At 42.6% G+C, this 26612-nt stretch overlaps 1 protein-coding gene across 1 annotated transcript in view; it reads right to left on the bottom strand.

The window, feature by feature from the left end:
* ANKFN1 (ankyrin repeat and fibronectin type III domain containing 1) overlaps positions 1 to 26612 on the bottom strand; it is a 583203-nt gene that overhangs the window by 171806 nt on the left and 384785 nt on the right. The window contains exons 12-15 of the mRNA XM_088473339.1: positions 24233 to 24448; positions 18466 to 18632; positions 14111 to 14261; positions 5746 to 5914 (exon numbers count right to left, since the gene is read on the bottom strand). Of these exons, the coding sequence (XP_088329465.1) occupies positions 5746 to 5914; positions 14111 to 14261; positions 18466 to 18632; positions 24233 to 24448 (703 nt within the window). The remainder of the gene's footprint in view (positions 1 to 5745; positions 5915 to 14110; positions 14262 to 18465; positions 18633 to 24232; positions 24449 to 26612) is intronic.

Below are 26612 nucleotides of genomic sequence, written 5' to 3'. Positions count from 1 at the left end.
ATAGATGATTCCTGGATGACTATAAATGAAGTTTAAACCTATATATACAGCGCATGCACTGATATACTGTCATTGGAAAAGACATATGCATTGAGTCAGTGTAAGAGTGCTGTAATCTAATACAATAATTTGCACAGAGTATTATCTTTTATTTGACTGTCCAAGATAAACACGGTACAACATATTTAATCAGAAATGTTCCCATTTGCTGCTTTGATTTATGCATTTAGAAAAAAATTCAGGATACCATATCTACCTGCTTTGTAGAAGTATGGTGAATGTCTAGTAAAGGTTTATAGACATAAACAAGTACTGTATAATTTTATTAAGCTCCTCTCGCAGATTGCAAAATAAGAACTAGTCTAAATAACTTTAGTGCTTTACTTTAGCACCAAATTTGTCATAAACCCCCTTTATGATGCAGTAGAGTTGCTGTTATGTTCCAGACTGCCGGTTAGTGTTCATGCATTGTGTTTTCCCAGTAAATTATTCTCAGGTATCCCAGGGCAGCCAATGTCCATTCCTACAGATCATGACTCTTAATAGTGCATTAAGGGCCTGATTCAGAGCCGGACGCAATTAGCGCTCGCTCGTCCAGAAAATAGGGGTGGCTATTCAAATGAACCGTTCGCTCTTTGCGGTCTGTTCACGCCTCTAGGTCTGAACGAGCGAACAAAACTTGCGGTAGTTTTTTGGGAAACTACTTATTAGATTAATCGAGTACATCGACCAGGGTATGAACTGCTCGCTATTCTTGTGGTTGGTTTTTGCAACCACAATTTTGCGAGCAGTTCTGGCTATAAAATAACCCAGTGATGTGGTCAATGACGTTGCTGTTTTAATTATGCACACCCATAAAACGCCCGTTTTGACCTTTAAGCACGCCTTCGTTCGGATCTCCACTCCCCGTTTTCAAGCACCTTCCCCTGTTACCACCCACATACGCCTCTTTCTGTCACTAAAATTATTAGGCATTCGCTATTTGCGAGCACATGAATTTCGACCGCACTGACTGGTTCGCGCATGCGTATAACGATCCGTATGCATGCGCAGTTGGGCAAACATCGCTCGGAGCGAACGAGCGGCCGGTTACGAGCGGCTCTGAATCGGGCCCTAAGCGTATACCAGCTAACAGTCTGTATATATTGGGGATAATGCACACTTGTGTACCTTTCATTTTCATTTATATGCATACTTGCCTAGTTTTGAAAAAGCATTTCAGGGAGATTGCGAAAGCAACACCTATGAGCGCAGCGGTAAAGTGGACGTGTACGGCTACATCTGAGAGGCGTGTCATAAAATTGCCTTACATGCAAATGTAAACGAGCAACAATGGAGTTAGTAAGATCTACATGTTCATAAAAACACACTGATACTGTTTAGGGTTTACACATGTATTTTACAAGGGGTTCCATATAAGTGGCCACAAGAAACCTTATATGAAAATGCATGTAGCCATAAGGATCATTGTGCCTTGTAACCAATGCAGGGAAATGGCACAGATTATACCATTTGAATGTATATACCCTGTATCTCTGGTTTATTTTTTCCCCAAGTGTATAACAGCTACATAATGGGGATATGGTGCAATCAGGGAGATTGCTAGACTCTTTAGGGAGTCAGGTAGATTGCTACTATTTCAGGGAGTCTCCCTGACAGTCAGGGAGAGTTGGCAAGTAGGTTTATATGTAAACATAAATTGCTGTAGATTTAGAGCGAGATAATAAAGAATTAATAGCGGTTTATAATAACCTGATGTCCCTTTAAATGCAAACACTTAAAGGGATATCAGTAAGCAAATAACGATCTATTTACTTGGCTATATCGGGGTTAATGCAATACCATCTTAACGTATGGGCAAACTGAGCAGCTGTCCAGGGTCCCACAATTCCAGGGGCCTTTGGCCCTCATTCAGAGCCGTACGCTCTGAGCAGAGCGCACGCTCTGAATGAGGGCCGGCCTCCATGAAAATGGAGCGTCCTTCTGGACGCTCGTATAGCTGTGGGACACCACCCACAGGCTATACGAGCATGCATTTTGATGGCCGCGATGGTCAAGACCATCGCGACCATCGAAATTGCGAGCCGGAGCCTGCGGTTGAGGTTTTCAACCGCAAGCTCCGGAGTGATTTTGGCTCTATCAGAGCCAAAATCACTCCCACTGACATCACTAGTGATGTCAGTGGGCCGGCTTTTGCCGGGAGGCATTCCCGTGGGAACGCCCCCGTCAGGGAGGCACGCCCCCGGCACGCCTACCAAAGGGGGCGTGCTGTCAATCAACATTGACAGCACGCCCCCTTTGATCGGACACAACGAGCGAAGGACTTTCCTTCGCTCGTCGCGTCTGGCGCATGCGCACGACGGAGCTCCCTCCGTCGTGCGCATGCTCAGTCCAGAACATCGACCCACTTGCGAGCGGACAGCCGCTCACGAGTGGGTCTGAATCAGGCCCTTTGAGCATAATTGCTGGCTGGGCCAAAGGGCATCTACATGGAGTGTGGAGCCACTCGCCCTGTGCATGGGGCAGCCGGCTGAGAGGCAGGGAGGGAAAGATGCTCCCCAGCTGCTTTGATTGCGACTTACACACAATCAGAGCAGCCAGGCAGCATTCTCTACCTACCTCCCAGCCTGCAGCCAAACAGTGAATGGCTGTCTGCATGCTGATTAGTGGTTGGCTGGAGCTATCCACCAATTAGAGTGCTGACAGCCATTTACTGAATGGAAGCATGTGGAGAGACAGCATAGGACCGCAGGAGGGATAACTTAAGATTTTAGAAAATTTGGGGTTTGATTTTTCTTTTATTTGTGCAAGGGGGGGGGGGTGTTGTCAGATTTGTGGTTTGCTTGTGTTAATTAGGAGCGTAGCATTTGGGCATTTAAATCTGGGGTCTGATTTTATTAATTGGGAAGTGGGGGCAGTGGATATCTGCTCTGGGGAATGATTTTATTAATGTGGTGGTCAGTGGGTGTCTGATATGGGGTCTGATTTTGTTAATGGGCGAGGGGACAGTGGGCGTCTGATCATAGAGGCCCCAGTGAGTGCTTTGCCCAGGACTTACAATGCTGTTAAGACGACCCTGGGTTAATGCACCATTGTGTACCCTTTTTATTTACCCATTACTATTATGTAGAGAGGGAGACAGTGATGACAACTATAATGTCGCATTCTGTTGAAATACTGATGATCAAGCGATAAGTCTTGTGAGTACATTACCTAAGGGGCTTACCCATCGAGCGCATATATTTGAGGAATTAATATTTGATATTACCTTCATGGGAACACATCAAGGTCTTTGAACATTTGCTGTCATAAGAAGAAATTTTAGCGAATATTATAAAATATTGTAGTGATTATATTTATAGAGGTGCAGCGCTTCCATTGGTTTATATGTGCTACATTGGAACAGTCACTTTATATGTGATTGGGAATAGAGTGCACTGTATAAGGGCTCTACTGGGGCACTGTACAATGGGTACTACTGGGGGCACTGTATAAGGGGCACTACTGGAGGGAGGCACTGCATATGGGGCACTGCATAATGTGCACTACATCAGGGAGCATTGCATAAGTGGCACTACTACAGGGGCACTGCATAAGGGGCACTGCTACTGAGGGCATTGTATAAGTGGCACAACTACAATGAGCATTCAATGAGGGGCACTACTACTAGGGGCATGGCATAAGGGGCACTACTACTTGGGCATTGCATAAGGGGCACTACTACTGGGGGCATTAAGGTGCATATGGAATGGAAAGGAATGTTCCCAGAATGACGAGAAATGGTGATGTGTCATTGACACTCCCCACTTTCAGTGACCACGCCCCTTGTGGAATGCGGCCATGATGCCCACCTTTTGGCGTGCACACATAGTGGGGGGGCCTCTGTTTTTCATCTTGCCCTGTACACCTAACCCTAGTTACGCCACTGCTCTTACCGCAGCCAGTCAATGTTGCCGCATAGCTGAGTATCACTCAGCTGCCCCAGTGACTTTTTAATGATAAATTGCCACATAATGATACATACACCCTTTATAATGATTGAAAATCTGAAGTAGGTTTGTCACTTCTGCTGACATTGTTATTTTATTTGACCAGAAGCACCTTCCCCTCACCTCAAGGCCACAGGGCTGTATTCCTAATTAGCTTCTTTTTGTTTACTACTTACCTCTATTGAGTACGGGCACAATGATAGCCTATCCTATTCCCTGATATATACCAAATAGAATAGTGAAGGTTTTAACAAAATCGGTTCAGTAGTTTTTGAGCTAACCCGCAACAAAAAAGACAAACAAAAGTTATAAAAAGGGCTAATTCGGTCTAGCTACCCTATAAACTATACATCTAAGTAGAAATTGCCTAAACATTTTAGAATTAGAGACAGTTGTTACAATTTTATTTATATGTATTGACAAATAAGATAATGCTAATTTAGCATTTACTTCTAATGCTGGCCATACATGCTGCAATTATCGAGACGATCCGCCCGATATCGGCGGATCGCCGCGATAATTGTAGCGTGGGGGGGCGACAGAGGGTTAAATATCACTCGGTCGGGCATGCTGGATTGTCCAGCATGCCCGTCCGATGCAATATTTTCCAGTAAACTGTCGGCCGCATCGGGCAGTGTATGCCCAGCGCAGCCGACAGACAGACATTTCCTGTGTTCCTTCCTATGGAAGGAACAGGGAAATGTCTCCTCCCCCGGGGGCGGAGCGCAGATGTCGGGCTATACACTGTGAGATTTCTCTCACAGTGTATGCCGCGGACATCTGCGGCTGGCAGCCGGCCAGATAAAATGTCTGTCGGTCTGACAGACATTTTATCTGGCAGTGTATTGCCAGCATAACACTTATAAGTCACATCTTTACCCTATTGTGTATCAAAATATACACAGTTATTATGTCTGTACTGTCTTGAGATGGGTCCAATTCCACATATGCATCTAAATACATTTTTATAATTTTTTTTTACTTACATTCGAAGCACAAATGTGTCCACCTCTAAATGATCACCTACATGTTTCAGTTTCCAGATCCAAATCAGATTTATGTGACCATGCCCTTTGCCTTACTGTACTGGCACTATGCTTGCATGCCCCTTCCCTATCCTCCATAAGGAGCTGTAAGTATAACATGGTACATCATTACTTATGTACCTTTAGTCCTTTTTATTCATGTGCGCGGTTCAGAGAAACGTATCTTATGCACAAATAAAATTTATATATCCAACTATATCAGGCCCTAAATGATCCCATCTGCTACAGAGTGCCTGGGTAACTAACACTAATTAGTATATCATCTGTACATATTACATAAACATAATTTATAACAAAAAACAGAGGTGTACATGCTGTATTTTTTCCTGAGAATTGTGTATGTACAGTATTAACCTTAAAAACCTGCTTGAGTAAAAGTCACACAATACGTTTATGTTACAGACATCATACATATTACATTCATTATGGAGTGTGTTTTCTTACTAGTATAAACACATTTGAACAATTCCTAAAAGGTAAAACAGTCTCTTCCCACAAGTGACACTATTATCCAGTCAGTAACACAGTGAGTGTGTGTCAGCGACCACAAAGTAACACTGTCTGTGATGCCCATACCGCTCACACCAGAAATGTGTGGCCATCCTGTGATTTATTGAGCCACCAAAGGGAAAGAAAGAATGTTATGATAGATTATTTAATGCACAGGTTAAGCACTAATACATTCTAGGCAAGAAAACAAGTTTGTGTACCTAGCTCAAACATCTGAAGGGGGAGGTTAAGGAATCCTGAGTGTGGGGTGTAAGGATTACTCTGTCCTGGGGCACTGCAGACATCGTCTGAGGCAGGGAGGAGAAGAAGAAAGGAGATATTGTGACCCAATTCCAACACCTCCTGTGTGTACAGACGGAAGTGCTTGGCCTGCAGAGGGACAGAGGGAGAGAGAACAGGGGTTACAATATGTAAACACCAGCGACAGGCGACAATCAACAAGTAAAATTAAGACTGAACAAAAGTCTATCAATTGAAGCACTGACAAGTTAAGTAATGAAAGGAGTAGATTTAAATCAATGATCCGCCTTCCACTTAGGGTGAAGGGATAGCAGCAGGCTCTCTCAGAGATATACCTAGAGGGATCCAGCAACATAACCTTTTCATTTAAATCAGGGAATTCTTTAACAAACAATCTTTTCACTGAAAGATTTGATTTGCACCAACAGCTTTAGCAATACAACTGTTTTCACATACTGTACGGGACAATCAAAGTGGTCAAACTCTGATGATCACATTTCTGAAACCTATTTTCACGCTAGACCTTGTTTTGTGTGACATGTGAATATGATCACATTATTGGAACAAGATCTTGTGTGCAGGTATTTTCCATACTTGCCCACTCTCCTGTCAGTGAGACGCCCAAATATTGGGGAGTCCCTAGGACTCCAAGAAGAGTGGAGAACGATCCAGCATTCCACTTACTTCCTAGTAATATGGGCCCTGATTCAGAGATATTTGCAATGCTGATACTTACACAGCTGAGGGATTTTCGGTAAACTGCCCATGCATTCAAGTCACACTGTGCATGTGTCACGGTACATTATCATAGTTGCTCTCAGTGACTTTTTTATTGTAGTGTGATTGACAGTCATGGATCATTTGTGGGAGGTAACGGGGAGTGGTGGGAAAGAACGTGTCACAGCCTGCGTCTGCGATCCCATCTGCAGTGAAAATGGCTCTGGGTCTTAGTTTCCATGTCCATATACTGTATATATTGCAATCTGTAATTCTGGTACTCACTCAAATACATCACTGTGATCCTGCTCCGGTGCCTCTTTAAGGGTCTAAATGGCCCAAATAGATACATTCCTTTCGATGTGGCACCTAGAATTAAGTTAGCTTCCTACAAGATTCTGCGTGCCACCTTCGAAAAGATATTGGCGGGGGAGTGTGACCCTAATAGGGCATTCAAAAGCAGTGACAGGACTGGGTAATGGGATGTGGCGAGGCAAAATTATGGCCACGCCCCCTCTCAATTATTTTTCAATAAGTACAATGTGCAGTGGTGTAAAGACCAGGGATGGGGAGGAGGATTTGTCCCCCTTAGCCTGGGGGCCAAGCGGGATCATTCAGTTTGATCACACACCCCTGTAACACTTGCAGAGCGAGAGAGAGAGAGGAGACTACTGCTGCAGCCTGCTTGGTCCCTCCCTGGGGATAGAGACTGTTGGCACTGAGTAGCAGCAATCTTCTCTTTCTCCCTGCCCAATGTGCTATTCACCCTGGCTCCCGCCGGGCCCGGGTAGGTAGTCCCCACTCCCATTCCCTCTCGATGCCCATGGATCCTACAGGTCTCCCAGCTGAAATAATTGTCAACCCCTGCTCTAAGAGCATTATATATTCATATAGTTTATATACTGTGGGACCTTATTCAGAGGTGCACATATTGAAGTTGTATTACTAGTGTTGCACACAGTGAGGATTTATTTGCAAAGTGATTGACATGCAGGCACCATTTGTGGGTGGCAACAGGGAGGTGGCAACTTAAATGCAGGCATGTCACATCCATTTTTGGGGCATGTCTCTGTGATACCATATGCAGTGAAAATGGCTCCAGCGTCTCAGTTGCCACAGCCATTCTGCACAACAATAGGGTTACTGAGAAGGCCAAAAATCAACTGACCTGTGACCAAGCTGTATCTTTGCACACAGTCCCTTAGATTTGTGAAGCTGCTGGTGGACTTCTCAATACGAATCCCAGCAGCTGTGATATTTGCATATTGTCACTCAGTTACAGTATACAAATTCACAGCTGCGGAGGCATTAGTGTACATCTTTGAATAAGGCCCATGATACATAAAAGTAATACCTTTTATAATCCATGTTTTAGTAAATCTCTACATATTTGTACATGTTTGTAACTAGTGAAAGCAGTGGCATGACATGCATCATCAACAGATACCAACCTCATCAGGAAGTATTTCAATACCCTGTATTATCTGTTTTTTTATATATATATATATCAGTGATATTCCTGAGAAAACACATTCCAAATATAGAATTCACTACTAGGGGCCATATTCAATTTGGAGCGAAAAGTCAGTTATCGGCAATAATTTATCGCCGATGACATCATTTTCACCATTTTCACTTATCCCCATGTTCAATTTCAAAGACTTTTCGCAGGTTCGAAAAGTCTTTGTAAACGAACGGGGATAAGTTTTCACCACTGCATAGGTGGCGAAAAAAAGTGCAGAATTGGAGTTTTGGTGTGCAGAATTAAAAAAAGAACCCTGCAGCCTTTGGAATGTCCCCTTAAAGTTATCTGTGCCAAACATTTTTTTAAAATAAGCATAGGACAACCAAAAAAAAGTGGTTTCATTTTGGGGGCGAATAAAAAAAAAGTTGGGGGACAAACTTAAAAAACTAGCGAAATTATCCCCAAGTATGCGGCAGGTGTTTTCTAGAATGCGGGTGGCTGTGGCAGATGGATGTTTGAAGAATTAAAAAAGAATCACTTTAGGGACTTAAAAATATGCTTGCACCCATTTTCATGTACCCTAAATTTGATGGAACTAGTTATTGTTACAAAAAAAATAAAGCTAAATGCTATTCTTCACCACTTCTTCAAAGACGCATTTATGCACCTGCAGCGGCTGTTTAAAAACCCCAATTACCTTCAGCAGGCCAAATCGGGGGTACCCATAATGATCCCCCATGTCAGATGTTTCGGGGGGTGACAGGCTGATTTCCCCAAAAGTGATAGGTCTTTTCGATACTTACCTTTCCGCCGGGTCCTGTTTTTGCTGCTTCCTAATTGAATACGGGGATAAGCGGGCACTTGCCCGATACTTTATCCCCTGCAAAAATGGCGATGATGGCGAAAAGTCTGACTTCCGACTTTTCGCCTCAAATTGAATATGGTCCTAGGTGTGTGTGTGAAGATGACCATAAAACCAGTTGTTATATCAGCATAAATATATACCTCTTTCTGTGAAGTGGAAAAAAGTTGTAAAAAGTTCATGAAAATTTTGAAAAATTGTTAGTTTTGGTGAGAATTTATTCACATTCCAGCCTTCCCCGAGGCAACATATTACATGAAAAGTATGTGAGGTTTCCATTTTTATTCCTGTTTATTTCAAGAAACTGTTTTGCTTTTGTTCTGTGTGCCAACTTGTTATAATTTGTATTCAGTAAGCCTTGTGACTCTTTCATATTTATCTCCATGTAATATTATTCTGTATTTGTCTTCTTAACACATTCATGTGTTAGATAGGATTACAGGTTGAGTCTCCCATATCCTGCAGGTAATTTTACACAACATATTTTCAATAATTTATGGCTCAAACATGTTGTGTACATAAATTAAATTTAATTGTGCCTTAAATAAAGTTTGTGTACTTTGAGCCATCAAAAAGCAAAGATTTCACTATCTCAGTCATGCAAAAAAATTCCGTATTTCGGAATATTCAGTATTTCTGAATATTTGGATATGGGAGACTCAACCTGTAGTTGTTATCAGGCCACATTTAAGGCACCATATCTTGAGTCAGAGAGTAAGTGAATATTACTATAAGGTGCCAGCTCTGGAAATAAACGTAGTGCTGGATGATTAAAAGTGAGTGTAAGATATAATTTTAATTAGGTGGTCATCACTTATGTTTGAGTGAGGTTTATCATGACAAATGCAAATTTTTGTAATAGACTTTATTAAACTATTTCAGAGGAGAGTTAGCTATAAGTGCATTTGCACATTATACTGTAAAATATATTGCAGTATAACTTGTGCCAGTATATAGAGCTGCACGTATCTAACACCTTCAGATGAGTGCACTATAAAAGGCAGATCAGTGGCATTCAATTGCACCCACAATACATTAAGGGCAAGAAGATACAAGTCAAGCTTGAACCTCTGAACTGTGCATCTTGGGTTAGAGTTATGTCTGACTTGTATGCTTTGGAGATATTTAGTAGGCATAATATTAGTGACTACACAAAGTAGGGGATGCAGTTAAAATCCCGATAGCCGGAAGCATTTTAGAATCCCGGCGCCGGTATCCCAACGGTAAGTAGCGGGGTTAGAGGGAGGGTTAGTGTTAGGGGTTAGGCACTAGGGGGAGGGTTAGGGCTGGGCCGGCTCGAGGCATGTTCGACAAGTGCGGTCGAACAGGTGCGCCACCCCACAGAGGGCGCACCCCTCCCAACATCCCGATTTCAACGGGACATTTTCGGGCACTGTCCTGCTGTTCCACCCGTGGGCCGAAGTGTCCAGAGAGTGGTCGGGAGGTTTTGCACTGCCGCAGCTGTGCGGCTGTGCCGGCCCCCGGAGTAGCTGAATGGATGCTACGTGCATGCGTGCAGCATCCATTCAGTGCAGGGAGAAGGTTGGGGGAAGCCCAGCTAGTGACGGAGTGCTGGGCTCGCTTTCAGTCTGAAGTTCACACGGGAGGCGTGCCATGCGGGCATGCCCCCAAATAACTTAATTTAGTGGACGTGACCTATGGTAATTAGACCACACCCCCATGTTTGAAACCCAGCCTGCACAGGGAGGGTGTGGTTTAGGGTGGGGGGAGGGAGGTTAGGTTTAGGCACTAGTGGGGAAAGTTAGGGTCAGGCACCGCGGGGGGATGGTTAGGGTAGAGAGAGAGGCAGGGTTAGAATACTGACTGACAAGTGTCGGTATCCTAACCCTGTCGGGATGCCGGCATCGAGATTCTGGCCACCGTGATCCCAAATGCTGGCGTCCTGTACCCTTCCCCAAAGTAGGCACTCTTGCAATGGAATTAACAACTTGCACAACAAATATCTTAGTATTTAATGTTCCAACAAATGTAAGCATAGTTCAGAGGAATTATACCCTGCAGCTAATAAACTACATGCGGGAATAGTTATTCAATTAATTAGCTTTAATTAGCCTTTTCCCCACAGGGTAGACCAGGGGTGAAGGAACGCTAACCCATTGATTCCGCATAATGTGCCGAATAACTGGGTTTCCCCGCTCATTAAATTCGATGTTTCCTTTCAGCCCCTGAGGCTGCAGAGAAAAATCCTGCCTTTAGCACGCAGCGACCCTACAGCTGAATGGGGCAGCCTGATCCATTAGCCAAATGATAAACTCTGCGGCTAATTGGAATCCCGCCAACTCTAAATATGGGTGGACATATTTGACATTAGTCCGTATTTGCATAGGCGTAGTTCTCCATAGTGCTAGGATTGCTATATTTACATTTCATGCAATGTTTTAAGGAAAATGTGAACTGCTGAATTGCGGCGGATAGATCATGTACATATTAACAAAACAGGGTACAGCTATAATTTGCTTGGCCTAAGACCTTGGGCTACATGAATCACAACTAACGGCAGAAACTGCCTACTGAGCCATAATAAAAATATTTCATTTTGATAAATATCTTTACACACAGTGCTCCTATTTAAGCATATGCCCCTATACGTGGGTGCCTTGTGTTTTTACTAGGAGACGTTCCTGACACTTTTTAAACGTCCACAGATTAATGGCCACCTTTATGTATACAATGCAGCCGCATTTAACTCTGGGGACACAGCTTGTGTCCTACTTATGTATTTTATGCTACTTTTTATGAAAGCAGTTTTATGGATGGTGGAGTGAAATGCACAGAGGAATCCTAGTGGTTTTAGGGTCTCAGTTTAACCATAGAAATTGCAGACCACCCCAAAGTTATTATTTTTCATACTTAGCTGACTTTCAAAATATATTACTCTAAGTTCTCTAAAAATAAATCAACAAGCAGCAGTTGAGAGCAGTAAAGTGTATATGTTGATATAATGTGCATATAATCTTTGCATTACTTATGGAGGTTTACACATAGTGAAGATCAGTTTGTAGTTTTATTCAAGATAAACATTATTTTACCCTTCACATTATCTGTGTGCTTTAGGGGATCATTTGTAATCACTCTGAAAACACCACTAACTACTGTAACGTACCTGCATATAAGACACTTATTCATATCAGTATAAATAGTACTTCATTTATTATAAATTGTGATCAATGCTTTCTTACTGTATGTTAAAAATCCTGCATTCCAAAGAACAGTTGTGCATTACAAGAAACACAACTCCCGCTGTACATAATACAGATATTATGGGGCATGTTTATAGATGGGCAAGAAGCCATCTGTCCAGGGAAAACTAGGTAGAAACTAGGTGAAGGGTATTATTGTCAGCAGTTGGTGGTAGCATTTGTAATAGTCAATATTATTAAAAAATATATATATATTTTTCTATATTTTAAAACTATTTTTAAACTCTTTTTTTTTCTTCTTTTCTTGTCAAGTAGTATAGATAACCGGGTCATTTGAATGTCAGACACTTACCGCGGCAGGCTAGTATCGCTTAGCCGCTTTGGCCAAATTATAATGCTAAATTGTGGAAATGACTGTTTTGTTTTTCTTATCACTCCATCAAGCGGCGATAACAATAATTTACCATCATCGCTACTTGTTCTTAAATTGTCAACTGCAAATCAAATCAGAGTCCCCTTTCTTTAGACGCTTACAGTAATATTTGGTGACTTGTAAATTATTCATAATTTATAGTGAAAGGATATTCTGTTACCCAAAAGTAGTTTATTGCATACTTGTCTACTCTCCCGTGTCATCCGGGAGGCTCCAGGTGCCAGGCAGTTGATGACATCATTTGCGCCATCGTGGCCCCACGTCCACTTCACAGTATCGGTAATCGCTCTGCAAACTTTGCTGCACCATGCTCCCCCATAGCCGACACAGGGGTGCAGCCAGAAAGTCAGCAAGTACGAGTTTATTGATCAGAAGACAAAAGAATCGTTAACAATCCACGGGAGCGTGCATCGTTAACGATATCTTGCATACACTCACTGGACGATATTGTGAAAAATTTAACGATAACGATGTCGTTATCGCTCAATCATTCACAATATCGGCCAGTGTGTACACGGCTTAAGGAATAACTCGAAATGAGGGTCTTGATAGCAAAACATGTATTGATACGGACAGGATATCAAATTGACATCAAAAAGATCGGTTACTCCACAGTGCGCAAATCCCTGCTGCCTTCCTGCAGTTTATGCAAAAGAGTGTCACCACACTCCAATATTTTCAAGACAAACAATAAAAAGATGCAGAACACAAGATTGTGCTGGTACAGATAGAAAAAAAGATAACAAATAGATACTCAGACTGAATATATATAATGTCCAGATATTGGTATCCTTGGTGATGCAGGTTTTTAGATGATGTTAGCTCATAAAAAAGTTATTCGTAACATGAAAAAAATCACAAAATAAAAAACAATTTAAGTATTTTCCATAAATGATGTCTCAAAAATATAAACTCCAAATAGGTTTTAATGTTTCATAGCTTAGCAGTAGAGCATACCCCACTCACTATATAGCAGGTGATGTGTAAACAGCTGCTCCGAAAAGCAGTTGTCCCCGTGTTTAGTATCGCAGCTACAGAAGTAGCTGCGTTACTTACGCGCTCCCCGTCGTCCCGGGGAGTTAGTGAGGAGAGAGCGGTGAGACCCGCTCGGATCCCTTTTCGCATCCCCGGATCTCATTCTCATAGGAAGAAGCGGGAATCCGAGAACAAGCGCCGTCTGAAGATGGAGCTTGTTCTCGGAAGCAAACTCCAAAAACTTTCAGTTTTCGGAGTTTGCTAAATATCAGGGGGTCCTTTCGGACCCGTGATGATGAATAGCCCGGTAACCTAAATATGCAGAAACTAGCCATTTATCGTATGATGAATAGGCCCCTGAGTATCTATTTGTTATCTTTATTTCTATCTGTACCAGCGCCATCTTGTGTTCTGCATCTTTTTATTGTTTGTCTTGAGGATTTCAAATTGATCTTACACTAAAGCAATAACTTTACTCTTTTAACCATATATTGAACCCAATCATCACCATATGGAGCTGTCTTTTACAAATGTCTCTCCACAGGATAGACTTCAATCAATCTGATCAGTAGTCTCTATATCAGTTCACTTGAAACAGTATTAAATGCACCGAGCATTATAATTATTATGTGCATAGCTGTTACGTCCACCCTGAAGTTACTAGAAAAATGGTGATGGTCTATTTCAAGGCCCTCGGGGTGGTTACTGTTACCTGGTGAAGAGGTAGATTGATTTGTTTGAGCAGAGCCTTCACTGCTACCTGGAGATCACACAAAAACATGTCGGTATGTGCATCCAGATTGGGCTCCATGCTGTCCAAAGACTCAGACATGGTGAGGTTTTGAATCCATTCCCATTCATCTCTGAGGAAAATAAGATCAATTATCAGTCAATATAAAAAAATAGAATAAAAAAATGCTTATATAGATACGATATGCTCTACGATAAAATAATTAGGTACTGCAAGAGTATAGATAAGAGAGAAGTTTTGTATTGTTCTGTAGAATATTTATTTCACTCATTATTGGCTATAACATTTCTAACATTGAGCTTTAGTCTTAAATGTTCCCAGCTCTACCCCAGCGACACAGAAGAATGAATTGATCGTCATTGTCCCAGCTTCATTCATAGACCATGGGGGTGATGCAGAATTGCATGCAAAAGCGCATTTGCATTCGCACTATGGGCCTGATTCAGACCCATTTGCTAAGCTGCGAACGCACGCTATGGGTGATTATCGCACATTTGCACATGCCTATGCATCAAAGTACGCGTCTGTGAATCAGTCACTGCGGCTGGGATTCATGCTTTCGTAGAACACAGACTGGACACTATTTTGAGTGACAGATAGCTCCATTTGTGGGTGGTAACAGGGGAAGGTGCTTGTGAAGGGGGAGTGGATGTGCGAATGCAGGCATGTCTAGCCGTCAAAACTGAGTTTTATGGGTGTGCATAGTTAGCAAATATGCGTCATTGTACACGTCACTTGATTGTTTTTCAGCCTGCGGTGATCGCAGTGCTTGCGGCGGGGTAGGGTCTACCTCAAGCGCTGCGTGCAGCTCAGATGGCTCTCGATGGTTCCGATTGTCCATACACTTCCTGGAGATGACGTGTATTAAGAGAGAAAAGTGGGCGCCTTTATACTGGCGTGCGTTCGCTCTGCCATCGCTCTCTAAGACATAGAGGGCGTCTTAACACCAGATGGTGCAATCGCGGCATTTGTAATAACCAGCCCCTTTTAGCTGCGTGAGTGCACAGCTTAGAGTCCGGGTCTAAATGAGCTCCTATGTGCACAGAACTAAATGTTTGCTCTTATGCAGGTTTGCACGCACCTATGCGACTGCACCTACCCTCTTAATTCGCTCGTTCAAATAGCCATCATCATTATGAGTGCGCACTTTCACCAGCCCTATAACTGGTACAAGAAATCCATCTGAAATCTGGTGCATCTGTGCGTACACAAAACTCATCATAGTCCGCAATTCCACCTACAAAACCATGACACTAGGGTAGTGCGACCAGTGCCATGGCACAGGTCACCGCAGGACAGGGGGCGCTGTTCGGGCTGGTCAATTTTCCTGTTTATTATCCTTGTCACTTGTAGCTTCCTCTTCTTTTACCCCCAGCATCTCCTGGCTGCCCCTATCTAATCCCTGGCCCTTCCCCATGAGGACATGGCCCTTTTTTAGGTGCACTATCTTATGTTCCTATTTAAAAAATGGGGGAGAGGGGGCACCAATGCTCTCTCTGGCACAGGGCACCAAAAAGTCTAGTTACGGCTCTGCACGCCCTTAACTAAGCCTACACGCGATGGCCCTGCTACCACCTAGTTAGGCCCATTTGGCCGTAAGTGCAATTGCAACTCAGATACTTATGGCCTTGCACACACGGTGGTAAAGATCCAAAAGATCCATCCACAAAATGGACTTGTGTGCAACTCTAAATCGGACTCTATATATATTAAGAAGTTGCAAATCCAGTAAAGAAGCAAATGCAGAACTCATCGATTGTACACATGGCCAAAACTTTGGGGTTCCCGACTATAGACAGACAGTAAAAAGGTCGACAATGTATACAGTAGATAGACACCAGATATTAGACAGTCAATAGGTTGACTGGGACAAAAGGTTGACACACTAAAGGTCGACAGGGTCAAAAGGTCTCCATGAAAATGTTTGACACAAAAATGGTCGACACATGATTTTTTTTGTTTTTTAGGGTTAGGTTTAGGGACTTACTGGAGGGATAGGGTTAGGCACTTACCCTGACGGTTAGGGTTAGGCACCAGGAAAGAGGGTTAGGAAATTACCGGAGGGTTAGGGTAACGCACTAGAAGGAATGGTTAGGGTAAGGCACCTACCCCGACATTTAGGGTTAGGCAACCGTAGGGAGGGTTAGGGTTAGGCACCAAGGGGACAGTTAGGGTGAAGATTAGGGCTAAAAAAACAAAAAAGCATGTGTCAACCATTTTCGTGTCAACCTGTTGACCCTGTTGACCTTCTTACATATCGACTTTAGTGTGTCGACCTTTTGTTCCAGTTGACCTATTGACTGTCTAACATCTGATGTCTATCTAGACACTGTCGACCTTTTTATTATCTATCTGTTAATCCACACCCAAAACTTTGCACTTCTGCTAAATGGCATATTCTTATTGGAACTCAATCGTCTCAAACTTACACCACAATTTCCAAATATATTTTATTTGAGGAATTAGATAGAGCCAGAAACAGTTTGAATTTTTATATAAAGGACAGGCAATATTTTCTAGTATTTCCATTCATCTGCAATTGCATGTAAAGTCAGCTATTCTGTTAGCACTTTCATCTATAACATAAATCAAAAATTAAAACATCCACCAAGAAACACAGCTTTGGGGACACACTGTCCATCTAGTGTACAACAGTAAAAATCATTGCTTGCTGTACGAAAGTTTTTTAGTGCTTGGTTTTATGAACTTACAGCAAGCTCCAAAACATTCCTGACCTATGAGGAAAATGTTTCTGCAATAAAGGAAACCACCATTTATTATGTCCTGCCTAATAATGGCTAAAAAGAAAAAAAAATTGGAATTACGATTATTTTTTGAAGCTATGCTGCAGAGTGGACAGGATTGTTTGAAAGTTCTTGGGTTAGGACTAGGGGCCCGATTCAGACCCGCTCGCTAGATGCGTTTGCACGTAGCCAAAGTATGCAAATCCCGCGATTGCACAGCAAGGCATTAGCAGGTCCACTATGTCTTGGCGTGTGATCATGGTGTGTATCTAGACGCCCACCAGCCTGTCTTAAGATGCCCAGTTTCCCACGTCATCTCGAGGAAATGTATGCAACAAACAATCGGTAACATCGGACCCATACCCAGCACTTATGGCTGACCATACCCTACCGCAAGCACTGCAAGTGCTTCAGTGTCTAATTTAGCCATGTCACGTGTATTATGACGCTGAGTCTTAATTATGCACGCCTCTGAAATGGCATTAAGACGCTCAGACACGTCTGTGTTCGCACCACCACTCCCCCGTTTCTATCGACCATCCCTGTCACCACCCACAAACACCTTGTACTGTCACTCATTCTAGCGAGCTAGCTATGCGCAGCAAGCAAACGCTTCCCGATCGCATGGACTAGTTTGCGCACGTGCACTGCAACTTCTATGCACATTGCAAACATCAGCAGGCTACGTGCGAATGCAGCCTAGCGAGCGGGTCTGAATCAGGTCCTAGGTTCATATATTGGGCCCTCTTACCTCTATGTCTTTCTGTAATTTTTTTTTCAGAATCGACTTTATTGACCGGTTAACTAATAGCCAAATACTGTATCGCCTACCTGACGGGAGAAAATTAAGCAAATCATGACCAGGATGTGTTCCATCTGCCACAATATTCCTAGTCCACTTCCTAACCCTGGACAAATATAACTTCTATATGGAGTTATATTTGAACACCTATTATTCTTTCCGCTGTTCTAACTACTCTTTGTATTCTAGCCCTATCTCGTTCACTGGCTGCACCAAACCACACTTTAATTGAGGTACGTAGAACAGATTCTATTATAGCCAAATAAAAAAGGTTCATCAACTTCTTTGGTAGGTTGAACTTCCTAAGCTGCTGTAAGAAATATAACCTCTGTCTAAAGAACAACAAAACAAACAAAACTTCAGTAATTGTGTCACTTGTGAAAAAAGGCCTGTTGCGCAGTAAAATTTAATGTGCACAATATTTTGCAGCAGCTTCACTTAGCACTATGGCACAGTCTCAATTATTGTATATGGGGAACTGTTAATCATTAAAACACACCCATCACCTATAGTATAGAAGTATTTGGTTCATCCAATAAAAATTAAAAAAAATAAAACTAAAACATTTATTCAGACGTTTAACAACGACAGTGACGTGTTAGCTCTGTGCTGTGAAGTTTCAAAATCTTGGGAATTGGACATCATTATGTAATTATTTGGTCAGTAATTAGAGACATGAGTTAATTTACAAACTAGTTAAATTTACCAACTCTTCTCCATGACGAAAAATTTGATAAGCACAAAAATATTAAGCAGCAAGACTTACTTACTTGGAAACATTACTATTATCTCGAATCTTGACATGACACAGCATATTGGGAAGTCTCTGAGAGACGAGAACTTTGATTTGATCTACAGAGCTGCACAATTTTAGGTAGCCGAGGTATAGTCCAGGGGACAGGCGCTGCTGACTTCGCTTCTGAAAATTCAGTATCTCCTGGTAAAGAAAAACATAGACTAGGATGATATTTTACAAACCTGTGGATGTGACATCAGTTTCAATATCCAAACCAAGCTTTGCAGTTCTATGATAACATTGACCTGAGCGAGGCTGGTTTATCACTGAGGTTACAGTATAAAAACAGCTAAAAGTACAGATTGTCCAAATTTGAATACAGATTCAGCCATTGCCCATTCATACCTCTCAACAGAACTATAACACACATATTAAACTTCAGCCAATAAGGGTATTTCAGCATAGCTGTAAGTAATTTTTGTATACATTACATACAGTACTGTATAACAAGGCTTGTGAATGGAATGTGAGGGAATCATGATGATTGTGAGCATGGCCCTTATATGTTGGTCTGTCAGTACCCAGTCTTATTTTATTACCATGTTCCCAATTGTAAAGTGCAATGGAATATGATTGTACAATATAAATACTGTAAATGTTAACAAACAAATAAATATAGCATCTGCACCCTGGTAAGCAATAGCGCGTCCTTCAACTACTTACTTTCCGATTCTTGAAACTATTTTCAAGAGAACCTATCTGATTGAGAGATACAATCAGGCATGGCATTTGTAGTGCACTCTGGAGTTATAGGTCTCCTCAAACCATTGCAACTATCAAGCGATACTTGCTTACTCTACTGGAATGTATGGCAGACTCATGGATTTGCGTCAGCACTCCCAGACTCCTGAGAGACTAGAGATAAAATACCAACCAATCTGCTCCTACCTGTCATTTTTCAAACACAGCCTGTAAAATGACAGTTAGAAGCTGATTGGTTGGTATTGCAAATCGCTTCTTAGAGCAATGTGGGTGTGGCCACGTTCACAATAAACCTTCCACCTGTGCCTACTCTCCGAGATCCTCCTGAACTTTAATAAAATATTGGCAAGTATGGAATAACCGCTTCTATAATATGCTTACATATAGCAGCACAGAATATAATGTGACAGAGCAATAGAGCTCGCGCTGTGACCTCACAACACTCCCGGATGACACAGAGGTCCGCCTGCACTGCACATCGCATCCAGCTAGCTATGTGGTCTGTCCACTTGGTTCCTGCTCTGTGCTCTCAGTGTGTTTACTCAGCATGCTAACACTCCGGCTGCACACCTGAGTTCCCTCCACAACTCAGTATGGGCGTATCCATGTTGGAGTCAGTCACCTGATTCTCCTCCACCACTCAGAGTGTTGCTCCCAGACCAGCTGATCGCAGCAACCAATCCCTGGGGATCCACCCCTATAAATTCCATTTCCTGACTGGCCTCCATTGCCAGTACAATGTCAATTCTTCTGAATTACAGCTCTGTACTGAGTCCCAGGTACTTTGTATCTAAACGGTTCCAGTCCGTGTGATTCCAATTCCAAATCTGGTTGCAAGTCTCCATTCTGGGGTGGATTGAGCCACCCGGACTGCGGGAAAGTTACTGCTGGGCTGGGCTGGTCCCCTCTCCCCCCTGCTGGGCAGCTTTACACAGCCGGCGGCTTTAACGGCCGCTACCGCGTGCGGAGCTCTGCTCCGAACAGGCAGCGGTCATGAATGAGCTTCTGCGCTTGTGCAGAAGCTCATTCACAAGTGTAATGGCAGAGGGAGGGCTGCTGTGCATGCCGAGTCACAGCAGCTCCTCTCATGGGGCATTGCGGAGCACATGAGTGACACCTCACAGCTCCGCCTCCAGCAGCCACCAGTCCAGCGCAGGATTCGGGAAGGGGAGATGGGGCAGGGCTGTTTCAGGACTGGAGCGAGCGGCTGCGACTGGCATTGAGTGAGTGAGTGAGTCACAATTTATCCACATGATGTGACATATGACTCTCTATTTATAATCACATCCTACAAGTTGTGCAAGTTTTGTCGTGATAGTTATTTAGGTGATGCCTAGGATGTGATGTGATTATAATATTATGATCACCTCACATCTCAGGCATCACCTAAATAACTATCACAACTTGTGGGATGGCATGTGAAAATAAATAAATATATAAATATATATCTGGCGACCACTCTCTCCTCCTCCTTTATCCAATGAAAGAAATCATTAGATTAGCTGGTGACACGGACATGTGATGTCACCAAGAAGGCCGCCGCGCACTGCGCATGCGGCGTTTTTTGCAAAATTGTCATAATCACTGCACCACCCTCAATAGAGGGTATATAAAGAGGCACTCCTAAACCCTGTAACTACCCCTGAGAAAGTCCAGTGGGACAAAACGTATTGGGACTGGTTCTCCTTAACCCCTTGAGTGGACTATTCTGCTATACCATTCAAAAGATAAGCAAATCTTTTTTTAAAAAAAACTGTTTTTATTCTGTATATTTGTGTTGTGTTTGGTCTAAATTAAAAACAATTCCCTTATGGAGACTCTCTCCATTTCTTGGTCTGAGGTCCACCACATGGTGACGTTGAGAGCTGGATTGTTTGTGACCTGCTACACATATGTGTGACACTATTCTATGCACTATGTTATGCGTTATCTGGTACGCAGATCTATGTTAGTCATTTCTACCTTGTATGAGAAATACTACACTATATTACTTTTTATGGGCAAAAAATTCTAAGCCCTACTTTAAGGTTACCACAGGAAGAATACCCCTGGGAAACCCCTTGAAGTGTGGCCATTTTGAACATCACTTGGACAGCAGATAAGCTTATTTATATATTCATTTGGTACGCACATTACCTACTTTTGAGCACAAGTTATAAATTTTTTCAAATATACTACACTATTAGGCGCACGTTTTTATTATTTTTCAATATATATATATATATATTAATATATTTAAGGGTCGTATGTGTTTGTTACTTCAATATCATGCACACTGATATTTATGTAGGTTGCTCTTGTAGTGATCAGTTGTTTAGAGGTGATTATGCTATTTATAGAAAATGTGTGTATCTGTCTATCTATGTATCTCATATCTATCTATCACTGATCCAAGCGTGACTTGACGTTGTGACGTTGCAGTGACGATCCTATGACGTGTTTGCCCAGAGGAGCCTGATGTATTGCTGGTGGTATCTCACCTTTTCCGAAGCCTAAACCTAACTGCCCCCACAGCCTAACCCTAACCCTCTCCCCCACAGTCTAAAGCTGGGTACACATTAGGCGATGTGTACCCAGCACGATCTCGTGAGCAATGGGAACTGGCGGGGTTCCGGCATCGGTAAAACATACACACTTGCCGATGACGGCAGCGACAGAGCAACGTCGGGGGGTAGCGGAGGCCATGCTGCATTTGGCAGCATCCTCAGATCTTTCTGCGTGTACAAAAGAATTGAGGATGCGATGGACAACCGGCATCGTGCGTACACTCAGGACAATATGAATGATTTGTTGTTCCGATGCATCTGAATTGGCCAAATCGCTCAAGATATCATCTAGTGTGTATCCAGCTTAACCCCAACCCCCCCCCCCCACAGCCTAACCCTAACCCTCCCCCTAGTGCCTAACCCCTAACCTTAAACCTAACCCCTAAACCTAGTACCTGCCGTCTGGTATTATGTGGCGCCGGCATCCTGACCCCCTGGATGATGACTACATCTGTATGAATCTAGTATACTAGTTGGTAAGGATGCCGATTTTCAGTGTTTTATGGTTGCAATAAATTATTTAACTATTTGATGCACAATGTGGCGCCCCCTTCTTTTGGTTTGATTTTAGAATATATAATAGTTGCGTACAACTCAGAATCAGGCCGTATGAGGAATACCGCCCCCCTTGATAGTACTCGCCCCCTCATAAGACCACGCCCCAATTTGGGCTGCTTCCAGAAATTTCCCGGGCTGGTTTTCCAATCCGCCCGTCTCCATTCCATCTGTGCTCCAGTCTGGGTTATCCACTGAGACTTGTTCCTAACTACAACCATCGGTCCCAGCCGATATCTCCAACCATCAGTCCCAGTCGATATCTCCAACCATCAGTCCCAGCCGATATCTCCAACCATCAGTCCCAGCCGATACCTCCGACCATCAGACCCATCCGATACTTACGTCATCAGTTCCAAACCAGTACTGCAGTTCATCATCATCTGTTCCAAACCAACCCAGCACTGCAACTCATCATCATTGGTCCCAAACCGACCCAGTACTGCAACTCATCATTATCTGTCCCAAACCGATCCAGTACTGCAATTCAGCATCATCGGTCCCAACCAATCAAGTTCATCAATTCTTCAACATCGGACTCTTATCAGTTAAGTTATTCAATTCATCAAAGTCGGTCTCAACCGATCAAGTTCATCAATTAATTAATATCGGACTCATAACAGTTAAGTTCTTCAATTCTTCAACATCGCTCTCAAGCCAATCAAGTTCATCAATTCTTTAACATCAGATACAATTCCATCAAGTTCTTCAAATCATCAACACCAGCTCTCAATCCAGCATCATCGGTCCCAAACCTATTCTGCTCAGTATTATATATTCAGTTCCATTCCAACCTGCTGTTTAATAAAAAACATTCTATTTCTGTCTTTGCCTTCGGGCCCATCATCTACTGCCATATCTCTGATCTCCCCTTCAGTCTCCCACGCCTGTTCCTACCCATACCAACCCTCAGGCATGACAATATCAATCTCTACATGGTATAAAATAAAGTCCATCCTTGTGATATATCTTTAACAGTTTAGGCAGTGTAAGCCAAAAAAGTGCTCGGACGTCCATTTTTTCATTGACTTGCTTCACTAAAATCGCCACTAATCGGTTCCCTTTTGTCATACATTAATGTTTCATACACCTAAACCTTCCTCGACAAATACTCTATAGAAGTGAAAACTGCATCAAATTCTGTCCAGTGGTTTTCGAGATTAGTCCGAACAGACAGACAGACAGACGCCTACCAGGGACTTTATGTTATACTATGTATAGATAACGTGGTAGGAATTGGTGGTAATTTTAATCAACATAGGGAAACTGTTCAACTTAATCAAAAACAGCTAACTAGCCCATAATTTCCGTTTGTAGCTCCAAATATCCTGATAACAATGCACAGCAAAAACACAACTATATTTCATAATCGTTATGACTATTCTAATAACTTACAAAAGACTGCAACAGTTAAAAGAGATTGATAAAAATGCTTGGTTCAAGGATTCCTGTATAGAAAAATATATTTTTACTCATGTTTTATGGCATGACGCATGTCGTAAAAGTATAGTGTATTATCTAACACTCATATATTAGATCTATTCCAGAGAATGGAGTGTTTAGTGTGAAGAGAAGGTACTAAATCTGTGTGTGATTGCTGTATACAGTAGATAAACCTCCATAGCTGAGACTCTTCCATCATCAAGACCTCCAGGCTGCTATGTTCAAACATCACAGTCATATATATGCGTGTTTATTAAGTTAAAAGTAATCGACATTACATCAGCTTTCTTGAAAGGCGACCAAATAAAGGATATTAAAAAAGGCTTTTGTGTGGGTTTCATTGAAAACATAAGAGAAAGACATTTGTTTAATGTAAGCGGATGTCATGTCTAGTCGTACAATGCAATTAATTTCAGAAATTCCTGGACACACTGGGGTGTTGTTCAATCTGGTATACACTGGAAGTATTTGCTCACTCCAAATTTTTTACATTACCTGGATGGTTATAAGCAAGATGTCCAAGGCTGTTGGTTCCTCAGGAGTTGACAAAGATTTCCTTTGGCTTTGCAACTTAGAGATCTGCATCCATTTACCGTTGAAAAAAGAATACAATGTCTCTACTTCTCGAATTGTGACTATCAGGACATTCCCGTGTCTGTCCTTTATAGGCTCATAATATACCCGACCTAGGTTGTGAGTGCCAAGCAAATTCTGGAATTAAGACAAACAAAAACATCACAAGGTCTGACATGATGCAATATTAAGGTAAAACACTGTGTATGGGAAACATGTTATCATCACCTTATAGCTCTAACATGCCAACAAATATATGCATTAGTATTATGATCCAAAGAAAGAAGCTTGATAGAGACGTGCTTGTTACATCCACTAACACACAAGTGCATTCTCTATTTAAGTTTCTTTGGAAGGCTGCAGGCCATGGCTGCTGGTGCATAATATTAATAAGTGCATAATTTTACAAGTGCACTTTAACCGTTATACCGGCATTATTAGATTTTATCTTCTTCTGTTATCGATTGTGAACTGACCCCACCTTTCTCCTCCATCTGCAGGTATATCTAAAACCAAACATTGATGCAAGTTTTATTCTGATATTCTGATGTTTGCAATAATCTACTGATTACTATGTATATCTAAAACCAAACACTGATGCAAGTTTTATTCTGATGTTTGCAATAATCTACTGATTACTAGGTATATCTAAACAAAACGTTGATGCAAGTTTTATTCTGATGTGTGCAATAATCTACTGATTACTAGGTATATAAATCTAAATTCCATCATTGCTGCAGATTGTCTCATGCTAAACTATCTGCACAGTGTACTGATAACTAGACCAAGTTCCTCTTAGCTTTGTGGTATTCCTTGTTTGTTTGTGTTACAAATTTTACTACTAGCCATTTTAGTGGAAGGGTATTGGGGGTTGATTGTAATCATTGCATAAACATGCCTGCATTCACTATTTAAGTTTCTTTGGAAGGCTGCAGGTGCATAATTTTACAAGTGCACTTTAACCAAATTTGGGTTTATACTGGCGTTAAACCGAAGTCAAACAGAAGGAGACCACTCTAACCTCATCGCATCCAAAAATCAGAACATTTGGACAAAGTATAAACAAGATATGTAAATTCACAATCTCTTCTCTACAAGCAACTGCTGTCTGCTTAACCATGACATTCATCACTGGACTCTGGGCCTGATTCAGACCCACTCGCGAGCGGCTGTCCGCTCGCAAGTGGGTCGATGGTCTGCACTGCGCATGCGCACGACGGAGAGAGCTCCGTCGTGCGCATGCGCGAGATGCGACGAGTGAAGGACTTTCCTTCGCTCGTTGTGTCTGATCAAAGGGGGCGTGCTGTCGATGTTGATTGACAGCACGCCCCCTTTGGTGGGCGTGCCGGGGGCGTGCCTCCCAGACGGGGGCGTTCCCAAGGGAACGCCTACCGTCAGAAGCCGGCCCCACTGACATCACTAGTGATGTCAGTGGGAGTGATTTTGGCTCTGATAGAGCCAAAATCACTCCGGGCCTTGCGGTTGAGAAACTCAACCGCAGGCTTCGGCTCACAGTGGCGATGGTCGCGATAGTCAAGACCATCGCAACCACCATCCTGCACGCTCGTATATGCTGTGGGTGGTGACCCACAGCTATACGAGTGTCCAGGGGGACGCTCCATAATTATGGAGGTGGGCCCTGATTCAGAGCGAGCACTCTGGTCAGAGCGTCCGGCTCTGAATCAGGGCCTCTGTTTGCTCACTGTAAGAACTTAACACTTTACTTCCTAATATTTGTGCTGGCTCTCTGATTTCACAAATATTTCAAAGCATAATGTACTGTATCTGTGCCAATTTCAGTTTATCTCTTAGAAAAACTTTCTTTCTACCTTAATTATTTGCCAAGCCTGTCATCTGTCTTCTAATACAGTTTACATTAATATTCCATTTCTTCCCCACTAAATCTCCATTTTTCCTTCACTCAATTATAACCTGTTATCATTGCACAGATACACCTTCTTCCACTGTACTTTTACTTGCTACTCTGCAAATCTCCTGCACTTTCTCTCACAATCATACTTTATTCCTACATCTAGATTTTCTCCCTAAACTTAACCCAGCCACACCATGACCAAGTTTTCATCCAATTCCTCCTCCACTCAGTGTCTACCTGATCCTCTGCTTTGCCCCTTCTTCCACCTTTATCATTTCCCCCTTATCTCCTCCAATCTTCCTTCCTTTATCTCCCCTCCTCTGTCTGCCTTCCTCCCTTTCCTCTCCCATTACTCCACATTTGTTCTCTTCTACCCCACCTGGGTCCTACTACCCCACCGCTAATCCTTCCTTTCAGCCTCCTCTCCAT

The sequence above is a fragment of the Taudactylus pleione genome, unplaced genomic scaffold (genome assembly GCF_031769625.1).
Source record: "Taudactylus pleione unplaced genomic scaffold, aTauple2 ptg000016l, whole genome shotgun sequence".
NCBI lineage: Eukaryota > Metazoa > Chordata > Amphibia > Anura > Myobatrachidae > Taudactylus > Taudactylus pleione.
This window is presented reverse-complemented; position numbering and strand designations above follow the sequence as displayed.